Raw genomic sequence first — 20,787 nt, forward strand, 5'->3', positions numbered from 1 at the left:
GTTTAATTAGCTAATCTTTTCATTCCATCGTGGGTCGAAAGGAAAAAGGACAGGCCATCTGCTGGAGGCTTTTAGGAATGTGTAAGCCGGGAATGCCCTAGGGTCTGGTTAAGGCACTAGAGACATTCTGGATGGTCACAGAAGCTTCATGCTGAGGTTTGAAATCTGTCTTTTAGAGTTAGTTTTTAGTAGTTTAGCAGCAAAATTTGGACACAAAATTAATCTAATAATTCTGACTTTAAATCTGAATCTTATAATATGACTTTGAATGTAAAAATTTGACTTTCAATCTCATAATATAGAATTTGATCCTCATATGTAGGAATTGATCTCATTATTATGACCTTGAAAGTCAAAGTCACAACTTTAAAACTCATAGATATTAAATTCCTTTTTCTTCTTTCAAGGGACAGAAATGGGCTTCCAACGTTTTCATATTTAAGGTTAATGTAATTATACTGAATAAAAAGCTAGCTTTACATTTAGGCCTAGCAATAATTGATATTCAAAGTTATGGCCAGTCATTAAACTATTGTGGAATATTTCAAGGCTTTTTAAATGTATAAATTAGCAGAATAAGACCCTTCACATAACAGGAACTTTGACATGCACTTACAGATATTCAGATAAGAGTTCTAAAGCATAACACTTCAAAACATTCACATTTTAACGATTCAGGGACGTGGGATAAGACGTTGCTATGACTAGAAATGTGCTCTGCCAAGGATATTTTGGGAAAAGCAGATCAGTGGGGTGAAAAGGAGAAATCTGGTCTGTTTTTCTGATTTGAAATTGCTCCTCTTTGCAAGCGACTAACATGTCAAATGCATTTGAAAGTAAACCAGGTCTGTAATGTATGTATGTAACAATCACGTTTTGTGGGGATGTTTAGTAAAGATGGATGGGTTGCCTAAAGGAATGATATTGGCCCAGTTTAAGCTGTTCTGCTCTGGCTTCACTTACTTTCATTACACTTAGTATTGATTGTAAGGTCTTACACATGAGGCTCCAAATGACCAAGGACATGAAACCATATACCTCTTAACCATATTGGTTAATTACATCCTAAAGCCTTGGGAGTCATTTCCTGGTAACATGAAAGAAACTGGTTTTCTAAAATCTGTAGAAATTGATTTGATTTATAGATTGTCACCTATTTCACCAATTTTCTTTCAACTATATTATCTCAATTAAATATTTGAGTCGAGAAATGTGGGATGAGTTGGTTTACGTCAAGTAAGTTAAGACCTTTCACCGCCATGGTAGAGAAGCGAGATTAGTGCTTCAATGGTTTCCCACTACTTATACTTGCCAGCTGTTCGTATTTCAGTAAAAACTGACGTCTACCTCAGGCCCCTCTCTTCTTCTTTGTGCCTCTTTTCAAATTAAAAGCCCCCCGTCCTCTCCTCCGCAGACACACGCGTGCCTGTGAAGTCAGTGAGCTGGGCGAAACCATTTCAAGCTTCAGTGGGGGAGGTTAGATAGCAGTTTAAAAAAAGCATATTTTGTTTATAGATAGTTCAAAGGCAAAGCATTTTCGATCAAGTATTTAAAATATCACAAAACAAAAGTAACTGGTGTAGTTAAAGGGGATACTGTATTTGTAATAATATGTTTTTCAACATTATTCCGGATTGTTCCACCCTTTACTGAGAGAGTGGAGTGGTCCTGAACAGATGTCTTAGGCGCTCCTCACATTTGACCGGAGAAAGTGTTTAAAGCTGCTGCAGCCTGAGAGAGGATGCAGTAGTGGAGAGCAACACAAACTACAAGGTATGCAAAACAATTTTTTTCTGTAGCTTGATAACAAGATCCAACAGGCGAAAATATGGGGGGACCATAAGAATACATACAAATAAATAGGAGGGTCAAGTTTGAGCTACAAGTAACTTGTAGGGTTAATGTTAGCTAAAGAAAGTAATCTGTGTTGGAAGCCTTATTTTATAAAAACTGTCTTAGAAACAAACGTACATACAAGGAGCTCGGTAGTGTGTGTTTGAATAATTTGTAATGCATGAGTTTAACTAAATGAAGGCTAACAGCAGTCATGAGGCAGTTGTGATTAACATTTGTTTCCCATTTCTAACTCCAGACTGGATATTACTTGCTCTAAGTCAGTACAAAGCATCCTCTTGGTACACATACACACTGAACCTACACCGGATGCCATTTTTGTGTGTTTGTCTCATATAGACATGTTTTTATTTAATTTAAACCATAAGCTTTGCATGTAGGGCTTTGCAGCACTTTTTTTGCTGCTGTGCTTTATGGGAAAACATCAGTTTTCCTACTTGTTTTGGTCATTGGTGCAGAAAGACAGCAACATGTAGAACAACAGCCAAAGAAGAAACATTTACAACAGTGCATAAACGTAGTCATATATAGATAATGACAGAGTGTGCATGTTGTGGGATCTGCATACAGGGGGTTCCAAAAATGCAAATAATTAAAAGTGTGCAAAAGCTTTAAGAAACAAGTTTGTGGAGTGCAGTAGTTTGTCAATAAATTAGATGCACAGCTACTGCCATTTTTATACTTGAGGATGCTAACTCTATCATTGTCTGTATAATGTACCCCTACTTAATGATACTTTTTTAAAAATCCTATCTGGTGAATTAACTACAAGTAATAAAGATCGAACAGCACTATCAGATTGTGTCTAAATATATGCAAATTATTCTGCTGAATGAGGTTTGGATGTTTCACTCTAGCACTGCTGTGGAGCAACAAGGTGGTTTGTTTTTGCTGTTTGCCTGCTCAGCAGCAGAATAAACTAAATCTAATCGGCTCCCCGTGTTAACAGACGGGAAGCGTTACAGAGGTGCTGGGGACAACACCTCTGTGCTGTTGTTATTACCAGTGGAGTTCCCTGCTTCTTGTGTCTTTTTTGACTGTGATAAGCTGTAACTCCATCCGCCAATGACCTGAAGTGGCCAATCTAGCAGAGGCCTCAGAAATGAGGAGGTGGTTTGATCCACAGCCTCAGGAGAACAATGAGGCCAGTCTCTTATTGGTTCTTGTCATTGGGCTGTGACAGAGGCCTGGACAGCATATGGTCTTCGGTGACTGGGAGCAGGCTGGCATGATGCTTAATTATTACTGCTGTTGGCTGCTGACAGCAACAGTTTGTGAACTTCTTGTCTATACATATGGCATTTTCCCTCTCAACCTTTGAAAACTGCTCTCTTTCCTGTGACCTCTTTTGTAATCCAACACCTCCTCCCTTTTATCTGCTGCTCCCCCACATCGACGCAGCTCTCTCTTCTAGTAGCTCATACTTCATATGAAGCTTATCCCCTTTTTGCTGAATGGATTTTGGCTCTCCGTCAGACTGAAATAAAAGTGAGCTGTAAAGTCGTTTGGGTTTTCTCGCATAGTATCAGCATTCAGCAGGAAAATCTTAATTATAGGGTTCCAACAGGGCCCGGATCTGGTTTCATGCGAGCCTCGCAGTTTCTTTAGTGAGACTGGTCCCCGTTGGTAATTCCAGGCCCGACCACAGTGGTAATGAGCAGAGTGGTGGTGGCTGCAATCCAGCGGTCCGCAGCTCTGAGGGGCTCATGGGAAAGGGCGTTGTGGGAAGTCTGGGAGACAGTAAACACGCATCATGCTGTCTGGTCATAAACATTCACTTCCGTAGATGTTACGACGTCGCAGGCCAGTGATCTGTGAGAATGGGTGGTAATTTAATCCTTCCACATGTTTATGGATGCTCCTCATTAACGATGATGGCACTATCTTACCAATTAAGATGTTTGTGACTCCATCAGTCGGGTCTGCAGGGTGGAGACAGGCCTATCACCAGCAGTTCCCTCAGGACCAGCACTTTCTTTTTGGCTGGAATTCCCAGAACAATTTCAACGCTTCTACACTTACAGATTATTCTGAACTCTATGACAAATCAGCATTTTGGCAATAAGCTGCAACTCCGAGCAAGAGTTCAACCCCTAACCCATCCACCCACTCAGCCACTCACTCAGCCCAGACCCTCCAACCACAAACTCTTGTGAAACTCTTCAGACACTCATGAGGTGTACGTTGGGTAAATCCCACAGCACCCAGCCTGTGACTTGATTCATGTCGACGTCTGTAGCTTTTAGATTGCTGCAACATGGAGCCATGTGTCTGCGAGAGGAACATTCCCCCATATCTGCCCGCCTAAAACTCTACATAACTCCTTTCTCAGGCTCAGCGCTGGCTGAGCCTGAGCAGAGTTAGCAGTTACTGTGGCTACAGCAGATTTCCGAGGGCCCGGCTGGTTGATACAGGTCTTTTGTTGCGGAGTTGTTTTACTGACCCAAGCTGCCAAGCATTTGTCTCATTGTGATCCCCCGGCTGCTCATAGCTGCATCAGTTCACATGAGCTGCTGTAATGAATGGGTCAGAGCAGTGGGATACACAATAATATCCTGTCGAAGAGGGGTCCTGATTCACATAGGCTCTGAGTCATCCTCATCTGTAAAGGTCTGATATGAATCTCCAAACACAGCAGTTCAGACAGGAGCTGGGGATTAGACGCTGAAGCTTTAGCGATACAGTCTTTTGTATGATGTCTGTCTTTATGTCAACTTGCTTCCCATCCTGTGTTTCTGTCCACTGTAGGGTTTGTTTACATGATTTTAAGACAGAGGCTGCTTTGTGCTTTGTATTAACAGGAAAATAAGAAGCAAAGCAGACTTTTAACATGCTTTAAAACAGAGGCAACGTGAGACTTTTTGGGTCCCTAAGCACAAATTGACTTTGGAGGCCCCTCTTCCAGTTGAGCCCATCAGCAAGCCACCAAAGCACCTCTGAAATTGTTTTATTGTCCACTTAACTCTTTTAGTTTCATAGATTAATTGTAAGCCAACAATTACAGGTCCCATATCACCAAATTTGTTTTGATCAAGCTTCACATTAGTCACTTTGCATTCTTTATAAGGGTAAATAAGGTATTTTGACAAGTTTATTTCTCTGAATTACACCTTTGGTTGACAAACATCCACAGAGCACCGTCAATTAATTATTGAGATTTATGTGCAGTTGCTGTGAACAATAACATATCATAATTAAACTATCAAGCAATAAGGCATGATGCTGTCACCACCAAGTTAAATCCTAACTTTACACCTTTAAGAGAAGTTTTAAATCATTTTAAGAAATGTCAGAAATCTTTGGAGCAAATTTAAAAGTAAGCTTGTTCTTGATTAAGTCAAGTGCTCTTTGGGACCCTCTTCTGGCTTGGGGGTCCAAAGCATCAAACTAGTTTGCCTATGCCTTGGGCCAACTCTGCTTTGAAAGATGCTCATGTTTTAGCTCACATTTAACAGCCTAAATCAGTGGGTCCGTTATTTGGTGTCCAACCCTAGTTGTGGCCACAATTAGACAAGTGAGGTATGTTTTCTTCAAAAGTTAAACTGAAAGGATAAACAGTTCATGCTGTAAATGTTAGAAGAGATAAAAAAAAACAATCTTTACTAACAGATAATAGTAATTTTTACTGTTGATATTGGTCGCATTGTCACCAAACTAACTTTGTAGAAATGCTGGTACATGCAGCCAGTAGTTATTTTTTGGGTCAAGAGCTGAAACGTTTGGGTACTATCGGTTGGGCTAAATAAGAAATATAAAAGATTAGAACATTAAGGGTGCAATTTCTCTCTGTTCTGAACACAGGCTCCTGTCCTCATTTCAGCTCTTCAGAAAATAGCAGATTTGTTGTTCTTCTTGTTTTTCCCCCTGTTGTTGCCTCACTCAGCAGCCTCTTCTTGGGTATTACCCGTCACATGTTCCCCGAGGAGTAACAATGCAGCAGAGCAGGACATAAACACCAAGTCTGCAGAGTGTTTAGGTAAAACGGGCGGCGTTGTGCTGTGAGGGGATCTTGTGATGTGATGCCGCGTGGACGAAGACCCGCATTGAGAGATTCTTTCACTTCAAAGCCCCCCAGAGGATTCTCTGGACACTGGTTGAATAGAAGCTGAGGGATGGGTGCACAGAGGGGGAACAGGTGCAGTCCATAACAGAAGGGAGTGGGGGTCACTCCCGCTGCCATCTGCTTTCTTTTTTGGTTTTTGGTTTTTTTTAACGCCCCGTAAAACAACTCGCGCTGACACGCTCTCCTGGCCAGTCGCCCCGTGCCCTGTAACCATGGCACCACGATTCAGATTAACCCCTGCACATGTGCCGAGTCAGCCACGGGGGTCTGCATCCTTTGTAATTGAGCATGGGAGAGAAAATGAAGAGGAGGGGGAGGTGGGAGATGAAGACAAGGGTGTTAAAAGAGCACCCGTCAGTCATTCACTTTTAAGTAAAGCAGCTGAAGGAAAATAGTTGAAGCCATGTGGCAGAAAAACAGAGAGACATTTATTCCCTAAAGTGAGCTGTCTTATTTTTCACTTTGCGGTGCTTATTTCAACAGGTGATTACAATAACTGGAAATCTGACAGTCAAGATGATGGCCATTGAGAGCAAAGAGGAGATCAGCGACACAGACAGTGGGATTATCTTGCACTCTGGTAAGGACAACACCAAAGAGGAATCCAATATCAGCACATCATCTGACTCACACATTATAATTCACATGATTAGGGATGGAAATTAATATCAAGACACAATAGTACTACTGCTTGTGAATGAAAGCTGCAACCTTCAAGGTATTTTACTGTAATGTTAGATAATAGTACAACACAAGGTAGCACAGAATTGTAGGGTAGAAGGAAAAGGATGCATCACTTTTAACATTTTTATTACAAATAAGTCTGAAAATTGTGGCATGTGTTTGTGTTCACCACTCTTTACTCTAACACCATTAAAGGAAATTGAAGGCAACTAGCTGTCTTCTTGTTGGTAATAATAGTTCACCTGTGTGTAATTTAACCTCAGTATGAAGAAAGCCATTGTCAAAAAAAAACGTAAGAAGCCATGCATGCAATTTGCTACAAGTCATGGCAACCTTGTGGAAGAATGTTGTCCAGTCAGATAGGACAAAAAATTTAACCTTTGGGCCTATGTGTGGCGTGAAAGTAACCCAGCACATCACCCTAAACCCACCCTAAAACACCTGCTTTATAAATAGTTTTATAGTTACATTAAAGAACTAAAAATGTATATCTAATTTAGGGTTTTAGAACAAAGAAATATGTCAAACTAGAGCCACAGGATGCAGACCTGTGGTTTAGATCAAAGAATATTCATATGTTAGAATGGCCTAGTTGAAGTCCAAACCTAAATCCAATTTAGCATCTGGCAGACCCTCTCCATCTTGCTGATCTTAAGCTATTCAGAAAAATTGGTAAAATTTGAGTTTCCAGATGTGGAAAGTTGGTAGAGACATTCGCAAGTACTGAATAGGGGGGTTTACCACAAATGCACCCGATTCTGATTTTTATTTGATGCTGTTCTGATGATGTTTTTGTAATTGCCGAAGGTCCAGACAGCCCAACGTCTCCAGTGAAGGACCTGACAACACACACCAGAGCCCTGAAACTGAAACATCAATCTCTGGAAGAGCGTCTGGAGCTCTGCCTGCTGGAGCTCCGAAAACTCTGCATCAGGGAGGCTGTAAGTGACCCCTTGAAACTTTTGGAAACAGTTTAATGTTTTATTTACTTAACATTTTCTCTAAATAGACACACAATATTTAATTTCTTATTGTGATACTTTTTCTTGTTCTGTTATTTGCTGTTTTGTTTTGATTTCACAGGAACTGACAGGCTCAATCCCCTCAGACTTTCCTCTGATGCCTGATGAGAAACCACCTCGTGTTAGAAGGAGGATCGGAGCTTCTTTCAAGCTGGATGAAAGTCTGATTCGTCAGGACCAACAGGTACAAACTGGCACTTCATCAGTCCCCACTGTGGGCAAAGAGAATAAGCGGAGGGTAAAAGCAAGTTTCCATATTTCTCTTTATCGCAGGATTCAGAGTTACAAGCGCTGGAAACCGACTTGGCGGTCCAGCGACAGATTTATGAGGCGGCCCGAAAGCTCTCCCTCGAGGAGAACCTCAGTAAACCACAGAAGAAGAGCCGGCTCCAGCAGTGCAAAAGGGAGGAGAAGAAAGTGAAAGATCTACAGGAGGCCGTTTTCCAGCACAGGATCAAGAGTGAGTGCAATTCACCCTGCATTTCCATCTCAAGCAGCCCAAGTAAAGGTGAGTGACGCTGCTGCCCCATGAGGACACTCTGAGTAATGCGGAGGTGTGATGAAAATGTTTAAAATGTGAGATTTTTTCTGCAGATACGTCTGATGACAGCTCCCTTTCTGATGTGGTGGCTTTGGATGATGGTGAGTTTACTCATATGTCTGACTTCACACATATGTTATTTAGGTAATGCCACACTCTAAGAACATATTCTGTATTAAACAGACACAAATGGTGTGACCTTTTTAAGTTGGAGCGTTTTTTTAGAGCACAATTCAGATTAATTCAGTGAAAACAATTTAAAGAAACATTCATACATGCAAACATGTGATTAAACTGAGTTTATTTGCTGTTTCTCATGTAGCAAATTTCAATTTTTTTAATCTATATGAGGAAATCTTTTTGATTTTTCTTATTCTCTTAAGACGTAGATTCGTCTTGCCCACTCTCACCTCCAGCGTTGGACACTTCAGATTCAGAGCCTATGCAGTCTCCCCATCAGTCTTCGGGTCAGGCCACTGTGGAGTATGAACGCTCTCCAATCCAGAACTCTCCATGGAAAGAGTCTAGTCTGGATCAGCCTTACCAGAGAGCAACCAAACCTCAGTCAGCTAACAGAAGCAGGTCCAGGTAAGAGACAGATGTTTGAGAGCAGCTCATCAAAAAGAGACATACTGATGCGCTGTATTCAGGGTTTTTCTTTTTAAAATTTAGAGGTTGCATTAGAGTATAGGACCATCTTGACTTTGACTGTAAACACACCTTCCCTTTTTTGATTTTTAACAGCATGCATTGCTTTTCTGAATATATTGTTCTTGTTTTATTGTGTGCAGTAGTCCAGCAGGAGCTCCGGTGTCTGCAGAAAGCTGCAGGATTCCTCTCACTCAGTTTGTCAGGAACTCTGCTTTGCGTAACAACCACTCCACTAGTGCCCCCTCCACTCCAGAGCTGCTCGTACGCCGACAGTACTCCCAGTCCTTCAGGTATACAGACCATTCATGTCCAAAATAACATTCAAAGAGCCTAACATTGGCACTACAGCGGGCTCCTACAGCCAACGATCTGTTTTATCTTTAACTAGTGTTTTACATAAGTAATAGCATTCTTTCTAGTCAGAATTATATTTAGGGGTATCTAAAATAACATTCCTACTAGTAGACTAGTAGTAGTGGCACGATATCGACTGTCTGCGCCAAGGATGTAATTTTATGGCTGCGTTAGGAAGTGCACACACAGTCACTCGAATATTAGAAGATTTATTTTCTAACTCAGAAATGCAGCTATAACGTGTGAAAGTTTGAGGTCAACTTCTGTTGCTGCAGGAACAGCAGAGCTGAGCTGTTTTCTCCACAAGGTCAGGTTGGAGGGATTTTATCCATTCATCATTTTTGTCATAATTTCCCGAAACGGGAAATTTCCGCTGGTAGGGCAGATAAGTAAAGGAAGAGCTATTTAAGTTTCAAAAGATATAAGATTGTCATACTATGAAATATTATTTGTTTCCCCTCCTTTGCAAAAAAAGAGCAAAGCACAAAGTAGAGGACACAAATGTTATTGGGTAGAAAAAACTATAAAAAAAACACACAGGCCCTAAGAGCAGAAACTCTGATTCAGATCATCTCTTTTAAAATGTACTAAATGTTGTCATTATCTATCATAGCAAGCCCTACATTTTTCTTAGTTCACTCTTGAAGCTAACATAAGTAATCTCTACCAAGTATAAAGGTTTTTACACATTTTTTGATTTATTCATATTCATATTTCGTAGATATCGATAATCTTTCCATTGTCAAAAAACAGTGAGATGAATCGGTGATCTTTCTTCCTTTTTTACAGTCAATTTAAGGTATTTCATGTGCTCCGTCCCTGATAGGCTAAGTGTTCATGTGTTTTGGGCTTTCTGCTCTGGATACACAAAAGTACATTTTTACGGTTTATTAGTAATATTGGGTTCACCTTTAACACCATAAAGTAGGAAAACCTGAATTATGACTATCTGCTGTGAAGATCCTGCCTTCTATACAGTTTCTACGCAGTCTTGAAAAGTATGGAATAAAGAAAATAAAATATGGAAAAAGTTTCACTTTCAAGACTTTATTCCTTAATCCTTGATCCAAAAGATGAGAATCAGAACCCTTAAAAACAATGAAGTGCTTTTTAGGTTGATTTGTATTTAAATAAGGCTTTTTATTTTAATTTCCTTGTGTTTTTTTTAAATGCACACTTTTTAAATCATCAACCAAATGTCATTTTGCTGCTATTTAGGCTTCTCGGGTTCAGGTTTGATTTATCTTAGGAAAAATCCACTTCTGCTTAGACAGTGTCTGAAATGTAACATACTTCACACGAACAGAGACATATGATCTCTCTCTTAGCCTCGGGTAAAAGAACAAATTTATCTGTTCTTGTTGAGTATGTGGCCTTATGGGTTACAGATTTAAATGTAGAGCTGATCGAAGTTATCTTAGATGCCAAACAGCAAAAACTGAATGAGCCCTTTAACACACCATCCGATAGAAATCCAGTTTCAGTTATTGTGTTTCTTCCTGGTCTGTGTAACATCTTGAGAATAAAATGGCTAATAAAAAAAAAAAAATGATTTTCAGAAAGTGTGGGATTTTCAAATGGAAAATGTGTTGAAGCAATGCTTATAAACTGGCTTGCCATATTTATTATTCTGGTATTTTTTCAATTTATAATTCTATGTCTCCTCAGACTTCCCAAAAAGAAGCTATCTGTTGCCGTGGAGCGGCTCAGCTCAGAAGGCTGTCGTGGGCGAGCCAGGCTCCCTCAGCAGCGGTGCGTGCCAGAAATCATGGTGCGCTCTCCAGAGTTCTCCCCTCCGCGTCCTTACCAGTCCAGCTCAGAGGACAGCAGCTCGGAGCACTCATCTTCCTCCTACATCTGCTCTCCTGGAAAAGACAGACCCACGGAGATTCCCAAGCTCTGTCCCCCTCCTTATGGATTCCACTTCGGGACACAGAAGAAGGAACTCTCTTGTTTCCGCAGCCTCCTCCAGAGCACCAGCCAGCCTCAGTCCAGCCCTGGACATGCCAGACCCACGGCAGAGAACGGGCCTCTGTCACCTCAAGACATGGAGATGGGAAAGAGCTTCCAGACCACACCACCTGGGGTTCGCAATCTGCAAAGAGGAACTCCATGCCAGAGGAGCATCCTGAAGCCCCCTCCACCATACATCAGGCTGGTCCGAACCCCCTCGCTGAAAGACTACCCGAACCACGCCTTCAGGCTGATGCCTCGGGAGATCGTGTCAGAGGAGCTGAAGTCCTGGCATCAGAGGAATCAGCTGCAAAAGTTCTGGCTGAACTGTGGAGAACATCAGAGCATCACCAGCCCCACCTCACCTCACCTGCCTCCTTTTGAACAGGTTGGTACTGAACACACACAGATACTGTTTAACTTTAAAGAAAGGTGGAAAATTCATCCTTTGCCTGGGCTTCATCTGTTTATTCTTAAATAAAATACACACGACCAGTTTATGCAGAAATCTGTTGGCACAGACATAAATAGGTCACCTGTTATTTTATATTGCATTTTAGTGTTATGTTCAGGTATACTCCGATTTTAGGTCAAAATTAAATTAAATTTCTCTTAAAATTTAGTGACAACTATTAAATGTTAGTGATTTTGTTAATCACTGAAATATTAAAGGTATGAAAAGTGCCTTGCAAAAGGCACTGAACTTTTTCAAATTCTTTTGCAATTCCTTTGTTGTATGTCTCTACCAGTTTTAAACATCTAGTAACTAAAGTTTTTGCCTCTGCAAAATAGCTTAAATGCAGTCATATTGTAGGGAGAGCCTCTATGAGCATCGAATTTAAGTCCTGCCACATATTCTTAATTGGATCTAGGTCTGTACTTTGACTAGGCCATTCTAACACATGAATCTGCTTTCATGTAAACCAAGTTGTAGTTCTGGCTGTATGCTCTGGGTTGTTGTCCTGTTAGAAGATGAACCCCCATCCTGGTCTTAAATCTTGCTGCCTCTAAAAGGTTGTGTTCTGAGATTGTCTTTCCATCTACTCTGACCAGCTTCCTTGTCCCTTGCTGAAAAAAAGCATCCCCACAGCTTGATGCTAGGGTTACCATGGGGATGGCCACACATATGACCCTTTTCCACGGACTCTTCTATAGCTGGTTCCACTCCACTCAGCTTGTTTTGCGACCATTTTGTATTACTGGCTTTTCCACTGATTGGGCATGAGCGCGGCATGATGCTGATAGCAGGAGGCAAAAACACAACAATGGAAAGTTTCACGGCAAGTAGAGCTAGGTAGAGAGGACTAGAGCTGTGCGGCGGTGGCTAAATAGTTTTTTATTTGTCTGATCTGACCAGAGTACCTTAGTGCACCGCTAATGTTGTGTTAACAGATTCTCCCACCTGAGCTGTGAATATCTGTCAGTTTAGGTGGACGGCCATGTCTTGGTAGGTTTGCAGTCGTGCCGTACTCTTTCCATTTTCTGATTATGTACTGAACAGAACTCTGTGAAACATTCAAAGCTTCAGATATTGTTTTACAACCTAAATCTACTTTAAACTTCTCCATAGCTTTATTTCTGACCTTTCTGCTGTGTTCCTTTGTTTTCCTGGTGCTGTTAATTCTCTAAAAAAAAAAACAACCTACCACGTTTACTGGGTGTCCCAGATTAACACTGATCTGATGGTGTTTTCCTCAGGGTTCGGGTAACGTGGTCCTCCAGAGAGCTGCAGACGGGACTCCAGTCCAGTGGTTTGTGGCCGAGGATGCTGAAATCGTGAGCCAGGTGTAACCTGCACCTGTCCAGCTTGTTGAGTCATTCCTGTTTATTTATCTCTGTATTTATTGAGACTTTAGACTCTCTGTGAGATTGTTTGTTAACATGATGCAGAAAAAGTGGAGCTATTGGTACCTGTATGGTAATTATTTATAATTTAATGCAAGGTGGAATGGCAGTTTTATTTATTTTAGGTTATCTCATATCAGACTGTAGCTGAAGCAAGGCTCATGCAATCTCATAAATGTGTTAAATGGAATTTGTTTCTTGGTTTTTTGGGGGTTTTTTGTGGCTGGCACAGTTTTGGACACAACAGGCACCTCCTGTAGCTGTCAAATAGGTTTCCACATTCTTAATATAAATTTTGACTATATTTATGAAAGGTGTTACTCTGGCAACATAGATTTATAACAAAAATGTTGATACATTATCGGACCAACTGAAGTGTTTAATCTGATTTTAGTATTTTGATGAATCTCCGACCCCTTTAACAGTGGTTTGATGAATGTTTTTAGCTGCAGCATGCTGTGCTCTTACTAACCGCATGATTGTATGAGTGTTGAGATATTTTATGTATATTTATAATAAAGAACATGAAAAAGAGATGGAAAATGGTTTTATTTTATAAACCACGAAGAGAATGAGGATGAAGTTTTTTCCAGATGGACGGATCATGGCTCAGGGTCTCCTTCATGAAGCTTCCACATGACGTAAGTTAGCATTACGACACAGAAAAGCACAAACAGGTTGGTGCAGATGCGCGCCCATTGGCAGCGATGCAGCCGGATCGCCAGAGGATCCTGCTTACATAGAGACCCATACCTGGAGGAGGCCGACAGTCATTCTTTGTCCACACAAAACGACCACTTTCATTTCTCAATTCTACATAAAAAAAGAAGGGGTGTCACAGCTACTTACGTGCCTATGGAGATTTGCCTCTGGATAATTGTTGTCTTTCTTTCCTTTCCTTTGTTTGATACAGCTGCTTTGGCTTGCTGTCTTTGTCGCAGAGAGTTCACAGAGAGGCTGTGACAAAGCAACAAAGGCTTGCTATTAAAATGAGGCAATATTTGCACAAATTAGGCAGAAATAACCACATAAGTGTTTATTACTCATTTGCTTAAGCCCCCATTTTAGCCCAGAAACCAACCAGCTTTAAACTGGTTGACTAAGAGGGAAAAAAGCTCCTTTGTAAAGTGAAAACCAAGTGATGTAAAACCTTTGACTAAAATATTTAACAGAAACTAAGTATTAAGTATCCTTCACACTTACAGGAATCCCAAGAAAAAATTGTGAAAAGCCTTAAATTTATCTTTTACTGCAGTAACGCAACATCACACTGGAAAAAAAAAAATCCAAATTTTAATTTTAAAACTTTAAATTCACTGGAATAAAATCCTGTGTTGAGAAATAATAGTTTTTTTGTTGTTGGTTTTAAACTTCACTACTACTACCAGAGGTTCTGTCAAACCAAACAATTCTTAAAAAAACAAATGAAAGGCATTTTCACTATAGCTATTCCATACTTCACTTTTTAGGTTGCTCAGTGTGTGCACAAATGTTTTATTAATACATGACTATTATCCCACAGTATAAATAAGACATGACATAGAAGCCCATGGCTCTTTGCCACTCTTCAAAATAAGACAGAATTCAATTCAAGATCTTTGTTGATCTTCAGAAAATGGAGGCAATAAAATTGCTCCTCACCTAAAATTTTATTTATCTACCGCCAAAAGATGATGAAAATGCCAAATAATTGAAAATGTGGGAAACAAAGATTGAAGACAACCGAGGTTTATCTCACCACCACTCATGGCAAGGATGGTAAAGGAAGTAAACTGAAGCAGAGAGGTCTATGTTGGGGTCTTCAAAATAACGCAGACTCCAACCCACCATTTTAGGGAGGCATGCAAGAAAAAAAGCCCTTTCTGTCCTACCATCACAAATGAAAATGTGCAGTTTGCTAATCGCCACTGGGACTTTAACTGGAACGGTGTGCTTTAGTCAGATGAGATTTAGCTTTCTGGCAGCAAATTATCCAAGTTACAAGAAAAGATCATGCCTACTGCTCACTGTAAGCGGAGATGCATGCCCTCAGGAACTCTTTGAATTACCAGATTATTGTAAAAATGTGGTGGTCTCTACCAGAAAGCTGTAAATGGGTTATCAGAAGAATAACACCTAAATGTTGAATTTATCTAAGGCTTTTTACACATCTTTATGGTGCAAAAATTGCAGAGAATGCTGTACCAGCAAGAATTATACAATGGCAATAAATTTCATCAGAATGGCAATTCCACTTTATGGCAAACATACTAACAAAGAAATTCCTACAGGTACATTTTCAGTACTGCCAATTAGAAACTCTTTGGTATCTTTACAAAAGGGCTTAAAAGCATTTTTAAAGAGTACATTTTGCATATTTTGTACCCATCAAAGCAGAAGAAGTGAGTATTATTAATAAGAAAACTATAACTACAATAAGGTGAGACTATTGAGATGGTCCCAAACACGGCCGTACTTTTTGCTCTGCGTATTTGGAGGAATCACTTCCTCTGTTGGTGGGCTCCCTGTGCTGGAAACAGAAAGGTCTGGAGGAGGATCTCCTTGTGGATCTGGGTCTGGTTGCCTGAAACAAAACTTAATATAAACCTAATATAATATAAACTTAATATAAACCTAAATATAACCAAATGGTGCAGACACAAAACAGAACTTTGATTTCCTAGTTGACCTTTCATTCGTTAGGTGGCCGTCCTCTCGAGTAAAGACAAAGCTGCTAGAATCTAAGCTCAGGGAGGGAGACAAAAGTGGAGGAGACTGCTTTTTACAGGAGGAGGTCCTCTTTCTTGAATCTCGCTTTCTCTTCTCCTGTAAAGAAGAAAATGGTGCTAATTATGGCGATAGGACAGTAGGAGAGTTCACCAAGGAAACTTTCTTACCTGAGTTGGGCTGGAAATAATTGATGCACTGATTCTCCGACGTAAGATGCTCTAAAGAGACAGACTGAAATGTAGTAGGAAGGAGGATCTAATAAGGTAGATGTTCTACTGTAAGCAGACACCTGCAAACCTGATTAGAGTTTCTTCTCCTCCTGTCACTTTCTGGATCTGCTGTAAAAAATAAATGGTCAGTCATTATTTAAACAGCATCAAAACAAGGGAAAACGCCACAGGACAAACTGAGACGTCACAAACCTGGGAAGGATCTGGGATTAATGCTGTATCTGCTGGAGTTCAGCTGCTGCTGTTGCTGCAGAATCTTTTTAGCTTCTTCTAGCTCTGCTAAATTTCTGTCATGACGCCTCCTCAGATTCTCCACGTGAGCCACCATGAGCTCCACAGCACGACTCACTCGAGCCTCCTATAAAGTTCTCCGTAAAACATCCGGTTAAAGTGAGAATAAAACAATTTTACCACGATTTGAACTAATCAAATCTTTCAGTTTCTGACATGTAAATAAATCACTTACACAATAATGATCTTAAGATCCTATATTTCAGTGAAATATATTTACATTCTGCTGTCTGTTAAATGCTTAACAGTAACAAAACCATTCTTCATGTACCTGGTGGACAGCACCCAGCACCTCCGCTGTGCTGGAGATCCGTTCAACTGTCCCACCAAGGATGTCCAGAGACAACTCCAGCCTCTGCAGGATGCTGCTTCGCTTACTGTCCAAACACAGGCCTTTCAATGTCTGAAAACGCATACAGTCACATGTATACTTCCTTTCTTATAATACCTTACAGACTTACATTATCAAAGTAAAGTTTTCAGTCCTTTCTAAGTTGTTCTTGTGTGTATTTAAGTTCAGATCCGTTGCATGCAAAGGTAGTCACACCCTTGGAAACTTCTATTGGTATTTCTTGGTATAGACCAACATCAATGGACATTTGTGAGGTAGAAGGAAAATGATACATGGTTTTCAAACTAAAAATGAATCTGAAAAAGTATGGCATACAGTTATATTCACCCCCCTTTAATCTGATACCCCTTAATAAAACCCAGTGCGACAAACTGCCTTCAGAAGTCACCTATGTGCATTAATCTCAGTATGACCACAGCTGTTCTGTGAAGGACTCAGAGGTTTGTTAGAGAACATTAGTGACCGGCATCATGAAGACCAAGGAACACAGTAGACAGGTCAGGGATAATAAAAAAAAGCAGGGTAAGTTGTAAAATAACATCCCAATGAGCTTTGAACATCTCATAAAAGGGTGTTCAATGCATCATCTGAAAATGGAAAGAGTAAGGCACAACACAAGACATGCTCATCCAATACGGGCAGGGAGAGCATTAATCAGAGAAGCAGCCAAGAGACCCATGGTATCTCTGCATGAGCTGCAGAAATTCACAGCTCGGGTAGGAGAATCTATTTACAGAGGCAACAGTTAGCTGTGCACTCAATTCATTCATTCATCTTCTATACCGCTTATTCCATAGTGGGTCACGCGGGAGCTGGTGCCTATCTCCAGCAGTCTACGGGCGAGAGGCAGGGAAAGGGGCAGGTCACCCGACCATCGCAGGGCAACATGGAGACATACAGGACAAACAACCATGCACACACTCATTCACACCTAAGGGCAATTTAGTGAGAGTCCTACCAACTGTGCCACCGTGCAGCCCATCTGCACTACAAAAATCTGTCTTTTATGGATAAGTGGCAAAAAAAAAACATTGTTGAAAGAAAGCCATAAGAACTCCTTTTTGCAATTTGCCAAAAGCCATGTTGGGGACATAGCAAACTGGAGGGGGAAGTTGCTCAGGTTAAACAAAACCAAATTTGTATGCCATGTGGGACAGAAAACTAACAATGCACATCCATCTGACCACACCATGCATCCCCACAGCATGATACTGCCACCATCACCATGTCTCCTTGTAAAGATGTTTTTCTTCAGCAGGAACAGGGAAGTTGGTCAAAGTTGATGGGAAGCTAGATGGAGATAAATGCAAGCCAAAACCCAGAAGAAAACCTGTCAGAGGCTGCAAAAGACTTGAGACTGGGGCTGAGGTTGACCCTAAACATACAGCTCTGGCTGTATGTTTAGGGTCAACCTAAGTGGACAGAGCTTTTTTGCCAACTTTTAGTTCACATTCACAATAAGGGTCTACTTGGTGTTGGTTGAACGTAACAAAAGAAGTCCAAGAGGTGTGAATATGTTTGCAAGGCATTGTACAATATTGGACACATCCTGATGAGTTTCCACACACCGTACCTCAAGGGTCTCCCTGCCTCGGGTGAGCTCCAGGTGGATGTTTTCCTCGGCCAGGTTGCGTGCGTGCTCCTCTGACTGCAGCCTCTGTTTCAGGGTGTACTGATCGCAGCAGAAGGCCAGGGAAATCTGAGAGAAGGCTGTCTGGGTACATAGACAGGTTTCAGATCTCAGGTTCTCATTGAAAACTTGGAATCCGCTTGTTTTGTTTTTATTTCACACTCTGATAAGCTTACTGCACAAATCAAAGTCAAGCTGATGAAAGTGTTAAACAGCTTGTAGTTTGTAAAGGTTTTACCTCCAAGTCCTTTTCTGTCATGTCCAAACTGTTAGAAAAAACAAGTTAAATACTGAATAAAAGGTTTGAACACACTTCTATGCTGTGTACTGTCATTTTGTGTCTTACCTGTTGAGGCCTACACGCTCTATGATGGACAGCTCGCTCCAACTGGACATCGGTAGCTCCTGCTGACTGGTTTCTGTTAGAAAGATGAACCCAGGTTGAACATTGAACCAGAACACCCACTTGATCCTCTTTATTTTTCACCCTTATTTCAGCTTCTACCTTCCTCACTGTCGTCGCTGTCAGGCATGGTGGATAAATGGTGTCTGTTTGTCTCTGCGTCAGGTGGAAACCCCTACAGAAACACAATGCTACATGTGCATAGAAATAGACGTGGCAGCTGATGGTAAATCAGTTGACTCACCTCTCTGCTCATCAGTACGCCAGCCACTGTGTACATCAAAACAATGCAAAAGTCTGTATCAGCTGATTTAGTTTTTCAGTTCATCTACCAGGGAGAGGTTTACCGTCAGACGTCTCCCCTCGATACATTCCTCCCTCTGCCTTTCACATGCCCTGAGAATAGATAATCCCATTAAGAGATCCACAGTCAAAGTGGAGCAGGATCACTCACCCAAGAGGCTCATGGGAAGCTGTGTTTTATACCTATTTAAACTCAGGCGTTATTTACAGGTGTATAAAACACAGAGAGGGCTAACATTAGGGTTCTGAAATAGTCCAGACCTCAACCCTACAGAAAATGCTTGGATAATCCTTCAAAGCCTTGGTTGGGCCAAACCAACCAATCTAAATGAGCTCGGCCACATTCTGAGTGGTGAAACATCCAGCCAGAATTATGCCTGAAGCTTATTGATCGCTACAAATCGTGTGTGATCCAGCTGCAGCGTACAAATAAATATTAACGAGGATGTCTGTATATAATTCAGCCTGTATGTGTATAATTATGACCTTGTGTGGGTAAGAGGAAATACACAATCAATTAGACTTTGGGTCCAAACGTCTCACTTTTAAAAATGATTGGAGTTGATGTTTTATCATCTCACACTTGAAAAAGCACAGTTAAAAAATATTAAAAGGTCAACGTTTAGTTTTCTTTCTTTTTGTTTCTAATAATGTTTTAAGAAATGGGTAAACCTTTGATGCATGAGAGACCATTACAAGATCATCTGTTGTTACAAAAAAGAACAATTGTTTCTTCCACAAAGTAATTATAAAGATGCTCATTGTTACATAAAACTAACAAAACCTTCCAAAGATCAACAGGTAGACAAAGTGAAGGAGTAAACAACAGTAACATGATGTAAGAGTTTTGATAAATACGTATTCAGAAATTTAGAAATTCAAACTGCAAGCAGTGAATTTCCGGTGAAAGCTGGAAAATGTATCGTTTGATCATTTCTAAATTTTAAACTGATCAGTGTGTGCAAAAACTGCTAAATATGTACTCAAATACTACTCGTTTCATCTTTAAAGGTCATGCTTTAAAATGCGTGCCTAGAAAACTCCACAAAGGAAACAGAAATAGACCATCTACAAGTTGGCATTTTTATTTTACAGATGAGGTGGAAACATTCTTCCACTGGGTAGCTCGCCGCTAATGTTTTTTTGCTTACAAATTCAAATAAATCAAGCTAAATACTGTTTTCTGTTTGTAGTTGCTCACATTTTCCTTTTGCGTATCTAGTACGCCACAGGATAATGTGACAGCATGAAAACTTTTAGGCAATTCATGTTCAGCGATGGATGAGTTAAACATAATCTGACATGGTGCATGTCACCCAGGTTGAGTGAACTTCTTTTTGTCTTTATTAACATGTAATAACTATGAGTGTGTGGGATTTGTTTCAAAGCAGCTCGAAGGGATTTCTTCTGGAAAGTCTCATTTTAATTCAAGCAGCTCGTCAGGGAGCGTTTCTGTGCAGCAGTCACTGTTTTAACTACAGGAGAGGACATTTAGAAACGTACAAGGCTGCTGCTACTAAACCTTTCCTGCTTTAGGTCAATTAGAATTTCCAACATTACTTTCATTTACTAAATGTCAGAATAAGGAAATGGGAGACCTTTTAATTTATTATGTTCCTCAAATGACCAATTTTTATACATCCTTGGAATTTAGTAGAATTGCCTTTTAAACTGTATGACTAGAGTCACATGTGTTGGGCATCCTTCACTGGCTTCAAGTAATAGTTAGAATTTTGTCCCATTCCTCCAGAAAAGAACTGGGTCAGATTTGGATGCCTCCTCACCCACCTTTTCATATGAAAGTGAGACTCGTGCTTTGTGATGCCAATACAAAAAACACTGACTTTGTTGTCCTTAAGCCACTTTGTTCGGTCATGGTCCATCTGTGTCGACGTCTTAGCT

At 40.6% G+C, this 20,787-nt stretch overlaps 2 protein-coding genes across 6 annotated transcripts; one reads left to right on the plus strand and one right to left on the minus strand.

Moving 5' to 3' along the window:
- The first annotated feature begins 40 nt into the window (after positions 1 to 40).
- On the plus strand, positions 41 to 13,501 carry inavaa (innate immunity activator a). 3 transcript variants are annotated; one of them, XM_047367272.1, is made up of 10 exons: positions 41 to 156; positions 6,401 to 6,497; positions 7,409 to 7,542; positions 7,685 to 7,807; positions 7,897 to 8,131; positions 8,218 to 8,265; positions 8,548 to 8,752; positions 8,956 to 9,105; positions 10,838 to 11,510; positions 12,821 to 13,501. In XM_047367272.1, the coding sequence occupies exons 2-10, from the start codon at positions 6,434 to 6,436 to the stop codon at positions 12,911 to 12,913; spliced, it is 1,725 nt and encodes a 574-aa protein (XP_047223228.1). In that variant the 5' UTR covers positions 41 to 156; positions 6,401 to 6,433; the 3' UTR covers positions 12,914 to 13,501. The 3 variants fall into 3 exon arrangements, with proteins under 3 accessions (XP_047223228.1, XP_047223219.1, XP_047223236.1); XM_047367263.1 differs by lacking the exon at positions 41 to 156 and adding an exon at positions 1,645 to 1,773; XM_047367280.1 differs by lacking the exon at positions 41 to 156 and adding an exon at positions 1,645 to 1,773 and having other exon boundaries at positions 7,415 to 7,542.
- On the minus strand, positions 13,498 to 20,587 carry si:ch211-163l21.11 (inositol 1,4,5-triphosphate receptor associated 2). Of its 3 annotated transcripts, none has more exons than XM_047367317.1 (13): positions 18,827 to 20,587; positions 18,685 to 18,757; positions 18,526 to 18,598; positions 18,418 to 18,445; positions 18,123 to 18,263; positions 16,469 to 16,600; positions 16,099 to 16,264; positions 15,974 to 16,011; positions 15,844 to 15,894; positions 15,636 to 15,772; positions 15,423 to 15,530; positions 13,817 to 13,924; positions 13,498 to 13,720 (listed from the first exon to the last, which is right to left on the minus strand). In XM_047367317.1, the coding sequence occupies exons 1-13, from the start codon at positions 18,860 to 18,862 to the stop codon at positions 13,570 to 13,572; spliced, it is 1,242 nt and encodes a 413-aa protein (XP_047223273.1). In that variant the 5' UTR covers positions 18,863 to 20,587; the 3' UTR covers positions 13,498 to 13,569. The 3 variants fall into 3 exon arrangements, with proteins under 3 accessions (XP_047223273.1, XP_047223263.1, XP_047223279.1); XM_047367307.1 differs by having other exon boundaries at positions 15,974 to 16,014; positions 18,827 to 20,584; XM_047367323.1 differs by having other exon boundaries at positions 15,974 to 16,014; positions 18,685 to 18,773; positions 18,827 to 20,584.
- Positions 20,588 to 20,787: the final 200 nt, after the last annotated feature.

Source organism: Girardinichthys multiradiatus, chromosome 1 (genome assembly GCF_021462225.1).
Source record: "Girardinichthys multiradiatus isolate DD_20200921_A chromosome 1, DD_fGirMul_XY1, whole genome shotgun sequence".
NCBI classification, from domain to species: Eukaryota; Metazoa; Chordata; class Actinopteri; order Cyprinodontiformes; family Goodeidae; genus Girardinichthys; species Girardinichthys multiradiatus.